Raw genomic sequence first — 19,622 nt, forward strand, 5'->3', positions numbered from 1 at the left:
GCTATAGTTTTGCCAGGCCGTAGGGTGTCTCCCTGATGCGGAGCAGCTTTCGAAGATCGAAAAGTATTTCCATACTCAACATGATGTTTCGATCATATTCCTCATACATCATTTTTACCCCCGAGGCATTTTCGGGAAAAACGAAAATTTTGTATGGCGGCCATCTTGTTTTTCCGCCATTTTGGTTTTTTTTCACCGGGGATTGAATTTGACCAAGATTTAAATAGGTTTCGTGAAAAAAATATTGCTCTAGGTTTTATAGTTTTGCCAGGCCGTAGGGTGTCTCCCTGATGCGGAGCAGTTTTTCAAGATCGTGCAGTACTGAAATACTCAACATGATGTTTCGATCACATTCCTGATACATCATTTTTACCCCCGAGGCATTTTCGGGAAAAACGAAAAATTTGTATGGCGGCCATCTTGTTTTTCCGCCATTTTGATTTTTTTTCACCCACAATAGAATTTGACCAAGATTTAAATAGGTTTTGTGAAAAAAGAATCGTTCCAGGTGCGATAGTTTTACCAGGCCGTAGGGTGTCTCCCTGATGCGGAGCAGTTTTTGAAGGTCGGGAAGTATTTCCATACTCAACAAGACGTTCCAATTACAACCCCATACACAATTTCTACCCCCGAGACATTTTCTGGAAAAACAAAAATTTGTATGGCGGCCATCTTGTTTTTCCGCCATTTTGATTTTTTTTCACCCACGATAGAATTTGACCAAGATTTAAGTAGGAATGAAGAAAAAAGAATCGATCCAGGTGTGATAGTTTCGCCAGACTGTAGGGCGTCTCCCTGATGCGGAGCAGTTTTTCAAGATCTGGAAGTTTTCCCATACTCACCGGGAGGTCCCGATCACACCCCCCATACATCATTTTCACCCCCCGACCCTCCTTCTGGGAGAACAATTATGTCAGTGAGTCAGTCAGTCAGTGGGTTTGTAGCTATATATAATATAATAAAATAATATATATAAAATATAAAATAATAGATGTCGCGTGGTTCGCTCGCAGCAAGCTGCTCGCGTGTCTTGTTTTCCCGCCATTTTTTTACCGCGATAAAATTTGATCAAGACTAAAATAGGTCTTGTGAAATCAAAAAAAATCTAGGTGCTATAGTTTTGCCAGGCCGTAGGGTGTCTCCCTGATGCGGAGCAGTTTTCCAAGATGACGTTCCGATCATCAATTTTACCTCTGAGACATTTTCTGGAAAAACAAAAATTTGTATGGCGGCCATCTTGTTTTTCGGCCATTTTGTTTTTTTTTTCACCAGGGAAAAATTTGACCAAGAATTAAATAGGTTTCGTGAAAACAAAAAAGGTCCAGATGCGATAGTTTCGCCAGGCCGTAGGGTGTCTCCCTGATGCGGAGCAGTTTTCCAAGATGACGTTCCGATCACACCCCTATACATCATTTTTACACCCGAGACATTTTCTGGAAAAACAAAGATTTATATGGCGGCCATCTTGTTTTTCGGCCATTTTGTTTTTTTTTTTCACCGGCGATAAAATTTGACCAAGATTTAAATAGGTTTCGTGAAATCAAAAATGTTCCAGGTGCGATAGTTTTGCCAGGCCGTAGGGTGTCTCCCTGATGCGGAGCAGTTTTTCAAGATCGAGCTGTATTGAAATACTCAACATGACGATCCGATCACATCCCTATACATCATTTTTACCCCCGAGGCATTTTTAGAAAAAACGAAAAATTTGTATGGCGGCCATCTTGATTTTCCGCCATTTTGGTTTTTTTTCACCGGCGATTGGATTTGACCAAGATTTAAATACGTTGTGCGAAAAAATCATTGTTCCAGGTGCGATAGGTTAGCCAGGCCGTAGGGTGTCTCCCTGATGCGGAGCAGTTTGCGAAGATCGAGCAGATTTTCCATAGTCAACGGGATGTTCCGATTACAACCCCATACACAGTTTTTACCAACGAGGCATTTTTTCAAAAAACGAAATTTTGTATGGCGGCCATCTTGTTTTTCCGCCATTTTGATTTTTTTTTCACCAACAATAGAATTTGACCAAGATTTGAATAGGTTTCGTGAAAAAAGAATCGTTCCAGGTGTGATAGTTTCGCTAGACTGTAGAGCGTCTCCCTGATGCGGAGCAGTTTTCCAAGATCTGGAAGTTTTCCCATACTCACCGGGAGGTCCCGATCACACCCCCCATACATCATTTTCACCCCCCGACCCTCCTTCTGGGAGAACAATTATGTCAGTGAGTCAGTCAGTCAGTGGGTTTGTAGCTATATATAATATAAAATAATAAAATAATATATATAAAATATAAAATAATAGATGTCGCGTGGTTCGCTCGCAGCAAGCTGCTCGCGTGTCTTGTTTTCCCGCCATTTTTTTACCGCGATAAAATTTGATCAAGACTAAAATAGGTCTTGTGAAATCAAAAAAAATCTAGGTGCTATAGTTTTGCCAGGCCGTAGGGTGTCTCCCTGATGCGGAGCAGTTTTCCAAGATGACGTTCCGATCATCAATTTTACCTCTGAGACATTTTCTGGAAAAACAAAAATTTGTATGGCGGCCATCTTGTTTTTCGGCCATTTTGTTTTTTTTTTTCACCAGGGAAAAATTTGACCAAGAATTAAATAGGTTTCGTGAAAACAAAAAAGGTCCAGATGCGATAGTTTCGCCAGGCCGTAGGGTGTCTCCCTGATGCGGAGCAGTTTTCCAAGATGACGTTCCGATCACACCCCTATACATCATTTTTACACCCGAGACATTTTCTGGAAAAACAAAGATTTATATGGCGGCCATCTTGTTTTTCGGCCATTTTGTTTTTTTTTTCACCGGCGATAAAATTTGACCAAGATTTAAATAGGTTTCGTGAAATCAAAAATGTTCCAGGTGCGATAGTTTTGCCAGGCCGTAGGGTGTCTCCCTGATGCGGAGCAGTTTTTCAAGATCGAGCTGTATTGAAATACTCAACATGACGATCCGATCACATCCCTATACATCATTTTTACCCCCGAGGCATTTTTAGAAAAAACGAAAAATTTGTATGGCGGCCATCTTGATTTTCCGCCATTTTGGTTTTTTTTCACCGGCGATTGGATTTGACCAAGATTTAAATACGTTGTGCGAAAAAATCATTGTTCCAGGTGCGATAGGTTAGCCAGGCCGTAGGGTGTCTCCCTGATGCGGAGCAGTTTGCGAAGATCGAGCAGATTTTCCATAGTCAACGGGATGTTCCGATTACAACCCCATACACAGTTTTTACCAACGAGGCATTTTTTCAAAAAACGAAATTTTGTATGGCGGCCATCTTGTTTTTCCGCCATTTTGATTTTTTTTTCACCAACAATAGAATTTGACCAAGATTTGAATAGGTTTCGTGAAAAAAGAATCGTTCCAGGTGTGATAGTTTCGCTAGACTGTAGAGCGTCTCCCTGATGCGGAGCAGTTTTCCAAGATCTGGAAGTTTTCCCATACTCACCGGGAGGTCCCGATCACACCCCCCATACATCATTTTCACCCCCCGACGCTCCTTCTGGGAGAACAATTATGTCAGTGAGTACATGGGTTTGTAGCTATATATAGTATAACATCTTGTTTTTCCGCCATTTTGATTTTTTTTTCACCAACAATAGAATTTGACCAAGATTTGAATAGGTTTCGTGAAAAAAGAATCGTTCCAGGTGTGATAGTTTCGCTAGACTGTAGAGCGTCTCCCTGATGCGGAGCAGTTTTCCAAGATCTGGAAGTTTTCCCATACTCACCGGGAGGTCCCGATCACACCCCCCATACATCATTTTCACCCCCCGACGCTCCTTCTGGGAGAACAATTATGTCAGTGAGTACATGGGTTTGTAGCTATATATAGTATAATAATAATAATAATAACTAGATGTCGCGTGGTTCGCTCGCAGCAAGCTGCTCGCGTGTCTTGTTTTCCCGCCATTTTATTACCGCGATAGAATTTGACAAAGACTAAAATAGGTCTCGTGAAATCAAAAAAGTTCTAGGTGCTATAGTTTTGACAGGCCGTAGGGTGCCCCCTGATGCGGAGCAGTTTTCCAAAATGACGTTCCGATCACATCCCTATACATAATTTCTACCCCCGAGGCATTTTCAGGAAAAACGAAAAATTTGTATGGCGGCCATCTTGTTTTTCGGCCATTTTGTTTTTTTTCACTGGCAATTAAATTTGACCAAGATTTAAATAGGTATCGTGAAAACTAAAAAGTTCCACGTGCGATAGTTTCACCAGGCCGTAGGGTGTCTCCCTGATGCGGAGCAGTTTTTCAAGATCGAACAGTTTTTCCATACTCGGCTTGACGTTTCGATCACACCTCCCATACATCATTTTTACCTCCGAGACATTTTCTGGAAAAACGAAATTTTGTATGGCGGCCATCTTGTTTTTCCGCCATTTTGTTTTTTTTTCACCGGTGATTGGATTTGCCCAAGATTTAAATAGGTTTCGTGAAAAAAATATTGCTCCAGGTTTTATAGTTTTGCCAGGCCGTAGGGTGTCTCCCTGATGCGGAGCAGATTTTCAAGATCGAGCAGTATTGAAAAACTCAACATGAAGATCCGATCACATCCCTATACATCATTTTTACCCACGAGACATTTTCTGGAAAAATAAAATTTTGTATGGCGGCCATCTTGTTTTTCCGCCATTTTGATTTTTTTTCACCCACGATAAAATTTGACCAAGATTTAAATAGGTTTTGTGAAAAAAGAATCATTCCAGGTGCGATAGTTGCGCCAGGCCTTAGAGTCTCTCCCTGATGCGGAGCAGTTTTCCAAGATCTGGAAGTTTTCCCATACTCACCGTAAGATCTTGATCACACCCCCCATACACCATTTTTACCCCCCGACGCTCCTTCTGGGAGAACAATTATGTCAGTGAGTGAGTCAGTCAGTCAGTCAGTCAGTCAGTGGGTCTCCAGCTATATATAATATAACTAGATGTCGCGTGGTTCGCTCGCAGCAAGCTGCTCGCGTGTCTTGTTTTCCCGCCATTTTTTTTACCGCGATAGAATTTGACCAAGACTTGTATAGGTCTCGTGAAATCAAAAAAGTTCTAGGTGGTTCTAGGTGTTATAGTTTTGCCAGGCCGTAGGGTGACTCCCTGATGCGGAGCAGTTTTCCAAGATGACGTTCCGATCATCAATTTTACCTCTGAGACATTTTCAGGAAAAACGAAAAATTTGTATGGCGGCCATCTTGTTTTTCCGCCATTTTTTTCATCGGCTATAGAATTTGACCGAGACTTAAATAGGTCTCGTGAAAACAAAAAAGTTCCAGGTGCGATAGTTTTGCCAGGCCGTAGGGTGTCTCCCTGATGCGGAGCAGCTATCGAAAACCCAGACGTATTTTCATACTCGACATGACGTTCCGATCACATTCCTATACATAATTTTTACTTTCGAGGCATTTTCGGGAAAAACGAAAAATTTGTATGGCGGCCATCTTGTTTTTCCGCCATTTTGATTTTTTTACACCAGCGATTGAATTTGACCAAGAATTAAGTAGGTTTAGTGGAAAAAAAAATGTTCTATGTTTGATAGTTTTGCCAGGCCGTAGGGTGTCTCCCTGATGCGGAGCAGTTTTTCAAGATCGAGAAAAATTTCCATAGTCAACGGGATGTTCCGATTACTACCCCATACACAGTTTTTACCAACGAGACATTTTCTGGAAAAACAAAATTTTGTATGGCGGCCATCTTGTTTTTCCGCCATTTTGATTTTTTTCCACCCACAATAGAATTTGACCAAGATTTAAGTAGGTTTTGTGAAAAAAGAATCGTTCCAGGTGCGATAGTTTCGCCAGACTGTTGGGTGTCTCCCTGATGCGGAGCAGTTTTCCAAGATCTGGAAGTTTTCCCATACTCACCGGGAGGTCCAGATCACACCCCCCATACATCATTTTCACCCCCCGACGCTCCTTCTGGGAGAACAACTATGTCAGTCAGTCAGTGAGTCAGTACATGGGTTTGTAGCTATATATAATATAATAATAACTAGATGTCGCGTGGTTCGCTCGCAGCAAGCTGCTCGCGTGTCTTGTTTTCCCGCCATTTTTTTACCGCGATAGAATTTGACCAAGGCTTGAATAGGTCTCGTGAAATCAAAAAAGTTCTAGGTGCTATAGTTTTGCCAGGCCGTAGGGTATCTCCCTGATGCGGAGCAGTTTTCCAAGATGACGTTCCGATCATCAATTTTACCTCTGAGACATTTTCTGGAAAAACAAAAATTTGTATGGCGGCCATCTTGTTTTTCCGCCATTTTGATTTTTTTTCACCCACAGTAGAATTTGACCAAGATTTAAATAGGTTTCGTGAAAAAAAATATTGTTCCAGGTGCGATAGTTTTGCCAGGCCTTAGGGTGTCTCCCTGATGCGGAGCAGTTTTCGAAAACCTGGAAGTATACCCGTACTCTACATGACGTTCCGATCAAAACCCTCATACATAATTTTTATCCCCGAGGCATTTTAAGGAAAAACTAAAAATTTGTATGGCGGCCATCTTGTTTTTTCCGCCATTTTGATTTTTTTTCACTCACGATAGAATTTGATTAAGATTTAAATAGGTTCTGTGAAAAAATAATTGTTCCAGGTGCGATAGTTTTGCCAGGCCGTAGGGTGTCTCCCTGATGCGGAGCAGATTTGAAGAAAGAGAAGTGTCTCCATACTCAACAAGACACTCCGATTACACTCCCATACACAATTTTTACCCTTGAGACATTTTCCGGAAAAACTAAATTTTGTATGGCGGCCATCTTGTTTTTCCGCCATTTTGATTTTTTTTCATCCACAATAAAATTTGACCAAGATTTAAATAGGTTTTGCGAAAAAAAATTTGATCGAGGTATAATAGTTGCGCCAGGCCGTAGGGTCTCTCCCTGATGCGGAGCAGTTTTCCAAGACCTGGAAGTTTTCCCATACTCACCGGAAGATTTGGATCACATCCCCCATACATCATTTTTACCCCCCGACGCTCCTTCTGGGAGAACAACCCTGTCAGTGAGTCAGTGAGTGAGTGAGTCAGTCAGTCAGTGGGTTTGCAGCTATATATAGTATAACTAGATGGTGCTAAGTGCGCTCGCTGCTAAAGCAGCTTCGCGGGCGTTGTATGTGGATTGACGTTTTCGTATAGTTTGTTTCGCATCACAGATTTGTAATAACTATTAAGACAGACACAAAAAGAAATAAAAAAAATGTGTAGGATATTGTTGGTTTATTTTATGTTATCAAAAAATAAAAATATAACATTATATTCTCTCTCTCTCCCTTGCATTGTTCCCATATGGTGGTGGGGTCTTTATTCCGAGTCTTTTCCTTCCACTTCGCTCTGTTGGTTGTATCGTCTGCGGAAACATTGCAGGAACAAAGATCTTCTTTGATGACATCTGCTTCTTTGCCTTCTGTATTTCCTGTTAAAAATAAAATAATATTAATTCGTATAGGTATAATATCCTTTTCTTAGTCGATAGCGATGCGTTTTTGCCAAAGTGGTCGTGGTCGTCATGTAACGTACCTCGATATCTTGTAACTTTTGATTGCTGGCTGTCACACTGCTGCGTGCATTGAAGGACTTCAGGCTTGGTCGATTTTATTCTATTGCAATCATAATCTCCTACACAGTTTATTATACTCTGCATTTCCTGTGAATAAAATATATATTACATTTTTATCCTTAGTCTATAGCGATACGTTTATGCCAAAGTGGTCGTGATCGTCATGTAACGTACCTCGACATCTTGTTACTTTTGATTGCTGGCTGTCACACTGCTGCATTCTTTGAATGCGCGGCCAACATCAGGTTTGGTTTATATAATACTATTGTTTAATGATCTCCTACGCAGTTTTTTGCCTTCTGCATTTCCTGTAAATAAAACATATAATTAAATATTATATGTAATTTATTTTCCTTAGTCGATAGCAATACGTTTTTGCAAAAATAGTTGTGGTCGTCATGTAACGTACCTCGATATCTTGTTACTTTTGATTGTTGGCTGTCACACTGCTGCATTCATTGAAGGAGCTGGCAACATCAGGTTTGGTTTATATAATACTTTTGTATTAATGATCTCCTACGCAGTTTTTTGCCTTCTGCATTTCCTGTAAATAAAATATATAATTTATTTTCCTTAGTCGATAGCGATACGTTTTTGTCAAAATAGTCGTGGTCGTCATGAAACGTACCTCGATATCTTGTAACTTTTGATTGTTGGCTGTCACACTGCTGCATTCATTGAAGGGGCTGCTGACTTCAGGCTTGGTCGATTTTATTCTATTGCAATCATGAACTCCTACACAGTTTATTGCCATCTGCATTTCCTATAAATAAAATATATATATTTTTTTTTCCTTAGTCTATAGCGATACGTTTTTGCCAAAATAGTCGTGGTCGTCATGAAACGTACCTCGGTATCTTGTAACTTTTGATTGCTGGCTGTCACACTGCTGCATTCATTGAAGGGGCTGCTGACTTCAGGCTTGGTCGATTTTATTCTATTGCAATCATGAACTCCTACACAGTTTATTGCCATCTGCATTTCCTGTAAATAAAATATATATTATTTTTTTTCCTTAGTCTATAGCGATACGTTTTTGCCAAAGTGGTCGTAATCGTCATTTAACGTACCTCAATATCTTGTTACTTTTGATTGCTAGCTGTGACACTGCTGCATTCATTGAAATAGCGGCCAACATCAGGCTTGGTAGTACTATTGTATTAAAATCTCCTACGCAGTTTTTAGCATTGTGCATTTCCTGTTAAAAAAAAATAATGTTAATTTATATATATTAACTTTTATTTATAAATATATACATATATATCTTAGGTGATTTCCAAACTACCCAGGAGGTACACCCAGTAGCTCGCTTTTTTTCATGTGGTTCCCCCGCTAATCGAGGCCGCATCCACCTACTTATATGAGAAGTAGGTTCTATCTAATGAGTTAGCAATAGTCATTCAATAAGCAGAGAAATGTGAAAGAAAAAGCAATTTTTAGCTAAGGAATTTAAAATAAAAAGCAATTTTCAGCAATTAGCATGCAATAAGCAAAGCAATTACTCAGTAATTGTCAAACATAAGCGAGTTGTATAATTTAAAGATATTATTGACAATAACAAACACGTACCGAGTTTGTTAATACTTACATTGAGTTATCATCGCTAAGTTGACCAAATTATTAGTACAGGTTATCACATTCACTAAATGAAAATATGTGTTTTTATCAATTGTAACAATGCTTGCATGACCTAACCAACCGTTGGTGTTGTGGACGCCAATCTTCAAGAGACAAGTGGACGGGTGTGAGGAAAACTGGCAAGATGAACACGTCGGTGTGGGTGCGACTGGTGCACGGGAGAGAAGTGGAGCTAGTTGGCAGATGGAATTAGGCATCACTCTCTTGCTTCAGTTAAGTTCCACTCAGATCAGGTGGGTTGTCGCATGGATGAACATCGCATGGGTTGGAGTAATTCGGAGTAGAACTGTCCATGTTGTTCCCTTCATCGTAGGCACTTCAGTGGACTGTGGGTCGATCAACAATAGTTACGTGAGTTGGCTGTCAAACCGATATGACGTGCCAGCCGAATCTAGCGACCAGGTATGCAGGGGATGGAGGTATCCTGTGGAGTAATCATATCAGCAAAGGTGAAAATGTCGGTTGGGAGTGAAATGGAGGGAGAAGGAGAGCTGCAGTCAGCGGTCACGATCTTGCTGTAAATAGACTACATGCTCAGTTTACGTGTAGTTGTAACTGTTCGAAGTTAATTGAAAACGATCGATATGCAAATTCCTGTTTAATGAAACAACTAATAAATGAACAGGCAGGTATTTTTTCGGTATTTAAACGCTAAGACCGATGTTTGTTTATTGATTAGCAGTGGTATGATGAATTCTTGGATACTGATGAATGCTAATAAGCTAAGTATTTAAAACAAAATCACATTCAGAAGCACTAAAAACACATTAAATTAAAGAACGAAATAATACCGTATGAAATATTATTTAATATAATATAAAGGATGGAAAGAAGAAATGACAAGAATGCTATTTAGCGTGACATGGCTCTAACCAGATCCACTGGAAAACATAAAACCATGTAAAACCCTAAGTTTTTGTTTAGCTCATACACGATATTATGTTTTTTGAGGAACCGTGTCATGCGAAACAGTGTTCTATTGAAAAGTATTGTAAGAAGAAATGCAAAGAACACAATTTAGCGTGACATAGCTCTAACCAGATCCACTGGAAAACATAAAACCATGTAAAACCCTAAGTTTTAGTTTAGCTCATACACGATATTATGTTTTTTGAGGAACCGTGTCATGCGAAACAGTGTTCTATTGAAAAGTATTGTAAGAAGAAATGCAAAGAACACAATTTAGCGTGACATAGCTCTAACCAGATCCACTGGAAAACATAAAACCATGTAAAACCTAAGTTTTAGTTTAGCTCATACACGATATTATGTTTTTTGAGGAACCGTCTCATGCGAAACAGTGTTCTATTGAAAAGTATTGTAAGAAGAAATGCAAAGAACACAATTTAGCGTGACATAGCTCTAACCAGATCCACTGGAAAACATAAAACCATGTAAAACCCTAAGTTTTAGTTTAGCTCATACACGATATTATGTTTTTTGAGGAACCGTCTCATGCGAAACAGTGTTCTATTGAAAAGTATTGTAAGAAGAAATGCAAAGAACACAATTTAGCGTGACATAGCTCTAACCAGATCCACTGGAAAACATAAAACCATGTAAAACCTAAGTTTTAGTTTAGCTCATACACGATATTATGTTTTTTGAGGAACCGTCTCATGCGAAACAGTGTTCTATTGAAAAGTATTGTAAGAAGAAATGCAAAGAACACAATTTAGCGTGACATAGCTCTAACCAGATCCACTGGAAAACATAAAACCATGTAAAACCCTAAGTTTTAGTTTAGCTCATACACGATATTATGTTTTTTGAGGAACCGTCTCATGCGAAACAGTGTTCTATTGAAAAGTATTGTAAGAAGAAATGCAAAGAACACAATTTAGCGTGACATAGCTCTAACCAGATCCACTGGAAAACATAAAACCATGTAAAACCTAAGTTTTAGTTTAGCTCATACACGATATTATGTTTTTTGAGGAACCGTCTCATGCGAAACAGTGTTCTATTGAAAAGTATTGTAAGAAGAAATGCAAAGAACACCATTTAGCGTGACATAGCTCTAACCAGATCCACTGGAAAACATAAAACCATATAAAACCTAAGTTTTTGTTTAGCTCATACACGATATTATGTTTTTTGAGGAACCGTCTCATGCGAAACAGTGTTCTATTGAAAAGTATTGTAAGAAGAAATGCAAAGAACACCATTTAGCGTGACATAGCTCTAACCAGACCCACTGGAAAACATAAAACCATATAAAACCTAAGTTTTTGTTTAGCTCATACACGATATTATGTTTTTTGAGGAACCGTCTCATGCGAAACAGTGTTCTATTGAAAAGTATTGTAAGAAGAAATGCAAAGAACACCATTTAGCGTGACATAGCTCTAACCAGATCCACTGGAAAACATAAAACCATATAAAACCTAAGTTTTTGTTTAGCTCATACACGATATTATGTTTTTTGAGGAACCGTCTCATGCGAAACAGTGTTCTATTGAAAAGTATTGTAAGAAGAAATGCAAAGAACGCCATTTAGCGTGACATAGCTCTAACCAGATCCACTGGAAAACATAAAACCATATAAAACCTAAGTTTTAGTTTAGCTCATACACGATATTATGTTTTTTGAGGAACCGTCTCATGCGAAACAGTGTTCTATTGAAAAGTATTGTAAGAAGAAATGCAAAGAACACCATTTAGCGTGACATAGCTCTAACCAGATCCACTGGAAAACATAAAACCATATAAAACCTAAGTTTTAGTTTAGCTCATACACGATATTATGTTTTTTGAGGAACCGTCTCATGCGAAACAGTGTTCTATTGAAAAGTATTGTAAGAAGAAATGCAAAGAACACAATTTAGCGTGACATAGCTCTAACCAGATCCACTGGAAAACATAAAACCATATAAAACCTAAGTTTTTGTTTAGCTCATACACGATATTATGTTTTTTGAGGAACCGTCTCATGCGAAACAGTGTTCTATTGAAAAGTATTGTAAGAAGAAATGCAAAGAACACAATTTAGCGTGACATAGCTCTAACCAGATCCACTGGAAAACATAAAACCATGTAATCCCTAAGTTTTTATTCTGCACTTACTATGTATATTATATTATATATTATTGTATGTATATTCATGGTAAGTTGGATTTACTGTAGGTGTATGCAAATTAATAACAAGCATATTTGTTTGTTATTTACGTCATTATAAGTAAATAAATAACGAATGTAGACTTTAAAAAAACTATTATCTTAAAATATTACGTAGGTAGTTTGTTGGTTATGACTGTATGAATTAAACTATTTGCAGTTACTTTCATTTCTAATAACATTTGGTGTATTTGGTAACATTTAAAACTGTACAATTTTACCAGAATATATAAAATATGACTCGCTTTCTATTTTTTTAAATAAAGGCGTTTTCTTTTACCTTTCAATTTTTAAGTATTTTTTTTTGTTTTAGCCATATTTTATTTGAAAATTTGAATATCAAAGTTCCACGTTGTTAGGTAGTGCTTTCTTCTCCAATTGTTGTTTTTCCAAGTAGCAGGTATTTTCTAGCAATTTCACTTTATTTAGCCTGTATACATGTATTAATTACTTTATGTATGTTTTGTATCGATGAGTGATCATTCTTCTGTCAATACTGGTGAGACCCGCTTGTGGGAGGCCAGAAATTAACATGATCAAATTTGTTTTTGAATTTGCTTAAGATGGTATAGAACATTCTTTGTTGATTATAGGCTTAATTATTTTTACATACGCCATTAAAGGTAAAGCATGGTGTACTTAATATCCTCCTGTGGCTTAGATTTTCAAACACAATAGCGAAACAATGGGATTTTGTTTAAGGACTTTTTTTCATGTTTAGCCCATCTGACAGTCGTCATATTTACCCATGTTTATGAATGAAATTGTTCGCACTGCCGGATACAGGTAATTACTGACTTATTTTATTGCACAACACAATAAATAATGTTCTAAATAACACTTTTCATTTATATATTTGTAGCCACAAATCTGTGCAATTGATGATGCGTCTTTGCTGACACAATGACGATGACGATTCATACACCATTGAATGCTAATGTATAATATACTGTATCCATCACAGGACACGCGAGTTTTACTATGTAGCGTTTATGTGTACTCATTAATCGATTTCCAGCTTGGCAATTGTTTAAGTTTCTGAATCTTTCTTCGAGCAGACATTTGAAGTAATGTTATTTCTTAAAGTTTCCTTGATGATGAGTAAATAGATCCGGATCCGGAGTTTTCTTTCTTCCTTATATTTATTATTTTAAGGCCTTCCTTTTTTTTCCTTATATGTTCCTTATATTTATATTTTTTTTGTTTGTTTACTTAATTCTAACTTAAGTTACTAAAATACGCTAGTATAAAATATTCTTTAGTACAATTTGAATGCAAATTATAATTTTTTACTATATTGATGAGTAAAACTACACATTACACAAATTTAATCGGTTATAAAAACTTATTTTTCATTGTACATTTATTTTCCTGAATTAATGAATGAAAATATCAAGTCGTTTGTGTTATAAAATAGCTAATCCAACTTACCATGAATATCGTATTTTTTTTTTATTATTTTAGTAAATATATTTTGCTTACTGCTTAGTGAATGATAAAAAAATAAGTGACTAAAATGACAAAGATAAATTTTACTTAATGTAAGTTAAGTTTTGGGTAAAATGCTTTTGAATGATGATTTGTTTAAATATACTCGTAGAAGTATAATTACTGCATAACTTATTGCTTTAAGTTGAGAAAGTAGCACTTAGGAGAAAAATGTATCAATAAACATCATTGGTGTCTTCATCGAAATATTTTAGTATTAATTTATTGTTTATATACGCACTTAAATTTGGTAACAAAATCATTTGTATAGCGTTAGCGTTATAAAGTAAAAAATGAAGATCAATAAATCATACGTTTGCTTACAAAAAACAAACAGTTTTAGCGCTTAAACACTGAAACAGAATTCTTTTCAAATAACTTCGAACAATTACCACTTTAATACACCTAAACTAAACATTGTCCATGTACAGCGAGATCCTGAATACTGATTACAGTTTCCGTACTCCCTCCTTTCCAGTCCTAAGCGACATTCAAACCTTCGCTGACACGATCATTCCACAGGATACGTCCATCCCTTGTATCCCAGATCGCAAGAATCGGCTAGCACGGCATAGCAGCTTGACAGCTAAAACTCACGCAACCATTGTTGATCGACCTACAAAATCCACCGAAAATGCCTACGACGATGGGAACGACACCGACAGTTCTACTCCGGATCATTCCAACCTGCGACATTCATCCATATGACAGCTTACTTGATCTGAGTGGAACTCAGCTAAAGCAATCGAGTGATACCTGCCTCCATCTTCCAGCCAGCTCTACTTCACTCCCATGCACCGGTCGCACCCGCAGCCAAGTGTTCATCCTGCCAGTTCACTTCACGCCCGTTCTCTCGTCCCCTAAAGATGAGCCTCCACAGCGTTAACGGCTGGGAAGGGCATGCACACATTGCCAATTGATTAACACATATTTTAATTCAGTGATTGTGACTAATAAAATGGTAAACCTAGCTTTGAAATTCAATGTAACCATCATCAAATCGAGTGCAAGCTTGTTAAAGTCAGTTTTATCGTTAAATTATACGAAAAGAAGAAAAAACAAGATAGAATGAATATAAATAATAATAAATAATTCGCAATATACGATAATTTCAGCACATGATTTAACCGATCTAAAAAAACCCAATAAGCTTAATAACAGAGATGAACTGTTCAGTCTTTTCAAGAAGTGCCACCCTAATAAAGTTACGTTAAACTTAAAAGTTCTGATATGATAACGTTATTCGAGAAAGGTTGGTCATTTACAATTCGGTGCCTGGGTAGTAGTACTTTTATGTCACGTCTTTCGCGAACGCGACCTAAAGCTACATACAGTTGACCGTGACTAAACATGTCAGATCTAAGATCGACCCCAACGCGACTAATCGTTTGACCCTGGCTCTTGTGAATGGTCATTGCATAACACACCTGCAATGGGAATTGACGGCGACACATCTCGTAAGGGCTGTTATGTTCTATAGGCGCTTTAAAAAGAATTCGAGGGATCAAATAATCTCCTAGTTCACCTTGTTTCCGAACTTTAATAATATATGGAGATGTTTCAACGACTATTACTTTGGTGCCATTTACTAAGCCGTCCGCGAAACTAAGATTACGCGTGATTACACAAACACATTCTAATTTTAATTGTAAGTCGAAATCTGGAACACCTTGTGGTCGAAGTGTATGTAAAAATTCAGGACTAAAATATACTTGATCAGCGTTGTCGCTTAAAACTTTGTCTATGGCATAAAAATGTAATACTTCTCCTGGTAGTTTGTCTAAAATAACGGCATTAATTTCTCTAACTGCATCGTTACGGGTGCATAGAATCGCTCTGAAGGAGCATACGCCTGGCTCAGTAAGGGTAACTTCTGGAAATACAAAATCAATTAAATCTTCTAATTCAGTAACATAATCAATGGATTCAAGTTGGACTAATTGCAAATCATTATTATTTGTTTCTAACCTATGAGTAGGTAATGAATTTGAACCCAGTTTTAAAAGAAATTCTGCATACTGTGCGTCATCCTTACATCTCTGTGAAGTTACCAAACTAAATTTTTTCAACTGTTTCCAAATAGGAGAAGTTTTTAGTGACGCGTTTAATATATCAAAATTCGTTCGTGCTTCTGGGACTACAGGAGGAATTTGACGAAAATCTCCTGCAAAAATAATTATTTTAGAACCAAAAATTTTGTCTGACCTCATCAAATCCTGCAATGATCTATTTAATAAATTTATAAGGTATTTATGAGCCATCGGCGCTTCATCATACACAATGAGATTAGAATTGTAAATCAATTCAGCTCTTTGAGTACCATTTGAGATGTTCCAGTATCCGCTATCATCTAATAGATGTAAAGGAAATCTAAACAAGGAATGAGCCGTCATTCCGTTTGTGTAATTTTGAGCAGCAATTGCAGACGATGCACAGGTTAAAACTATACCTTTAAGGTTACCGCGGATATATGCAGTTATGACCTTCAATAAAAGCGTTTTTCCGGTGCCGGCGGGGCCATCGATAAAAATCGCACAGTTGTTGGATTCTCGGTAAACACTATCAACGCAAAGCTTTTCCACGTAATCGAATACGGCACGTTGATCGGGAGATAACTGTGGCAACCACTCTTCTACGTATGATTTCAAACTATCTAAATCATATTCAGTGCGTTCCCTATCCAACTCCGTTGACCTGTAAACTACTTCCGGCAAACCTTGTTCTATTAACGAAGTTCCGTGTCTGCGTAGCATTCTATCTATTTGAATGAGGCACATGTTAAACGCGTTTTCTTCGTCATCTGGCACCCTGTAAAGGAAATCTTCGGCCAATTGACGTTTATACGTGTTCCACAGTGACGCCACTGAGGCACCATTAACAGCCAGCGTTACAAAAAAGCTACGAAGTCGTGGTCCGGTTAAAAAAGTGGAAGCTTCTTCCATAGCCCGTTCATATTCGACTGCGTCGTCCGCAAGTCCTACGAATTTGGCAGCTTCTTGAAAAGTTGTGCAATTTGGACCTCCAATTTGAAGTAAATCCGCGAAACTACGACAAGGGTAAACACTTAAAAGAAGTCTTAAAAAGAACTGTTCACCTCTGTTCGGCGCGACCCAAAATAGACGCGCGACGAGCTCACCCCGCATTCTCCGCGTAAGAAATTTGCCGTTTTGCATTTGCACCGCCTGAACTGTCTTTAAACATGGATCTTTCGCATGAATGTTATAATTTTCAAAAAAGTCTAAGTAGGATACCCGATCAAACTCCTCAGTTAAAGGCCTACTGAAATAGTCTAAAAGATCTGAACCTGCATTATTAACTGCCTCGTTCGCGTGGCCAGGCTTAAAAAATACCGAATTTTGATCGGGCAAATGTACTGTTAACATTTTTACCGTAGGGTTCCTAGCTACAATATCAAATTCGAGAACACGCCACGCTGCTTCGCTAGAACTAATATATCGCTTAGTGACATATTGTTCGATTTCATCCTCACGATGTTCTTCATCAACAACGGCAATACGGGCTTCATCAGGTCCTTTTGTCATATATTTAAATAAATACTTAATTATAGCACGCTGTGTGGACACTTCTAAATTTATGTGAGCATCATATTTTAGGAGAAGAGCAGGATTATAAGGAACGACCCACAAATCATTAACTATTACGTCTCTGCCGCGATATTTAATAATCGCCTGATTTTTACTATTGCGACGTAAATGTATAAAACCTCTATCGTCACTGAAGGTGACTGGTGTTTCTTTTTTTGGAAAATATTTTAAACAGTTTTTTTTCTCACTATTCCAACACGGCAAATTAGTTCGGTAAGGAGGGCCGCATGGACCGTGTATCATGTGATCCATGACAACTTTGTATAATAAAGTTTGTGCTGGATCGGGTATGGTAGCTCGAACAAACTTATCAATATCCAGACTTTCTACAGGTCCACCACCTTCTACTCTAAAAGCAATATGCGCATGTGGTAGTCCTCTTTTTTGGAACTCTATAACATGCATTATATAAACAATTTTTCCGAACCATTTACCCGATTTTAAATCTTTTAATAACTCTCCGAGTTTTAAGTTGAAAACTCGAGCACAAGTAAGGGGGTCTTTTGATCGACCTGATAATGTTGAATTTTTTATTTCAGGCCAGTTGGGGTTACATGTTAAAGTTAAAAAATATGATGGTGGACCTAACCTGTTTACCATTGCTATAGCATCCAGGTATTTCTTTTTCATGTATCGTGGACCCCCTGTGAATGAGCTAGGTAAATAAATTTTACCAGGTTCTACTCCACCTTCTCCTAAAATAAACTCGTCATTAATTAATTCTTGGAGTGGAGCTACTCTTAGCCTGTTTTGTTGTTTTGTTTGGCTATTTTTCAAAAACCGCAAGCGTTCTTCTAAAATTCTACAAAACATATCGACTAACCACTCTTCAGATAAACGACCAAATATGCTAAATCGCGATTCGGATAAAAGTAAACAACGGACATATTTAACCTGATTAAGCTTATTGCCCTTATTATCTCTCATATCTGGATGCCAACCAGTATTTCCGTGAGGATATAAGAGAGGATACTGGAAAGTCTCGTATAAGGAATCCATTATATCTATTGTTCGAGGCCTACCGTCTGCTATCTTTTTGACTACAATACAGCGTGGAGAAAATTCTTCGCGGTCTGTACTAATAATTGCGGCAATTTCTTGACCAATAGGTTGATCTCCGAGGATGTTACCGTGAGTCGCACGAGTAGTTTTTTCGAACTTCAAGAAAGCTTCTGATGATACCTCTAAACTTAACCTTCTAAAACAGTTTATATATGGATTAACTGTGTGCATGAACCCTGTAATCATTCGAACTACCGTTTTATCTAAACTTAATTCGCTAGCTAAACTCTCTCTCTCGCTACTGTCATTTATGTAAAAATTAATATTATTAGGACTTTCATTATAAGACAAATCAAAGATACGGTGGTAAATACGTCCTTGAATTTTTAGAAAAGATATACCTTCTGGATGATGGTAACCGTGGGAAACACCTAATGCCGAAAATGCAAAAATATTATTGTAAGCGCGTGGTCTATTTAAAAAAGCTGAATTTGAATAAAATTCTTCATTTAATGGGAGAAAATTTTGAACATTATAATCTCCTGAATGACAACACCATTGTCGACGAGATTTCTCTTCTTCGAACAATGGAGCATTACAATTTGGACATCTATATGTCTTATCAGACAGAAGCGACGTATTTTTTAAATTATATAATCTAATAATATTAAGATCGTGTCCCTGTTTTTCACCTATTAAATTTTTTGAATATCTCAGCGGCGTTTCTATGTTACGACTATTCTCTGTGTATTTTCGTGCTGCTTTTTTGATAATTTCGGGGTGGAGCTCGTTATAACGTTGAACGGCCTCGCGATGAACGTCTGGGTTGCGTTCGTTATAACGGTGAACGGCTTCGCGTTGAACGTCTGGGTTGTTCTCATTATAACGTTGAACGGCCGCGCGATGAACGTGTGGGTTGTTCTCGTTATAACGTTGAACGGCCGCGCGATGAACGTCTGGGTTGTTCTCGTTATAACGTTGAACGGCCGCACGATGAACATCTGGGTTACGTTCGTTATACCGTTGAACTGCCTCGCGATTAACAGCCGGGTTTTTTTTCGTATATTTGCTTACAGCTTCGCGATGCGCGTTTTCTTTACTTGGTTTTCGTCCGCGTTTCTGTTTTTTGGGTCGGCCACCTTTATTTTTAACGCCTTGGTTTTCGTCTTGATTACTAATTCTTTCTAATAGGACAACTGGTTTTAAAATTGTCAGTTTTATATCACTTGT

General features: G+C 38.0%; 1 protein-coding gene across 31 annotated transcripts in view; it reads right to left on the reverse strand.

Annotated features, from left to right (window-relative positions):
• LOC126381459 (uncharacterized) overlaps positions 1 to 19,622 on the reverse strand; it is a 197,786-nt gene that overhangs the window by 115,723 nt on the left and 62,441 nt on the right. For 12 of the 31 annotated variants that reach the window (XM_050030949.1, XM_050030942.1, XM_050030935.1 and 9 more), the window contains 3 exons: positions 8,613 to 8,740; positions 8,392 to 8,526; positions 8,171 to 8,305 (listed from right to left, as the gene is read on the reverse strand). The exons of 1 other annotated variant lie outside the window; for it this stretch is intronic. In XM_050030949.1, the coding sequence (XP_049886906.1) occupies positions 8,171 to 8,305; positions 8,392 to 8,523 (267 nt within the window). In that variant the 5' untranslated portion in view covers positions 8,524 to 8,526; positions 8,613 to 8,740. Of the gene's footprint in view, positions 1 to 7,198; positions 7,399 to 7,502; positions 7,630 to 7,716; positions 7,851 to 7,951; positions 8,087 to 8,170; positions 8,306 to 8,391; positions 8,527 to 8,612; positions 8,741 to 19,622 lie in introns of those variants that run through there. 18 more of the 31 variants (XR_007568828.1, XR_007568829.1, XR_007568825.1 and 15 more) reach the window with 8 other exon arrangements.

Source organism: Pectinophora gossypiella, unplaced genomic scaffold (assembly GCF_024362695.1).
Source record: "Pectinophora gossypiella unplaced genomic scaffold, ilPecGoss1.1 Pgos_55, whole genome shotgun sequence".
In the NCBI taxonomy this organism is placed as follows: Eukaryota; Metazoa; Arthropoda; class Insecta; order Lepidoptera; family Gelechiidae; genus Pectinophora; species Pectinophora gossypiella.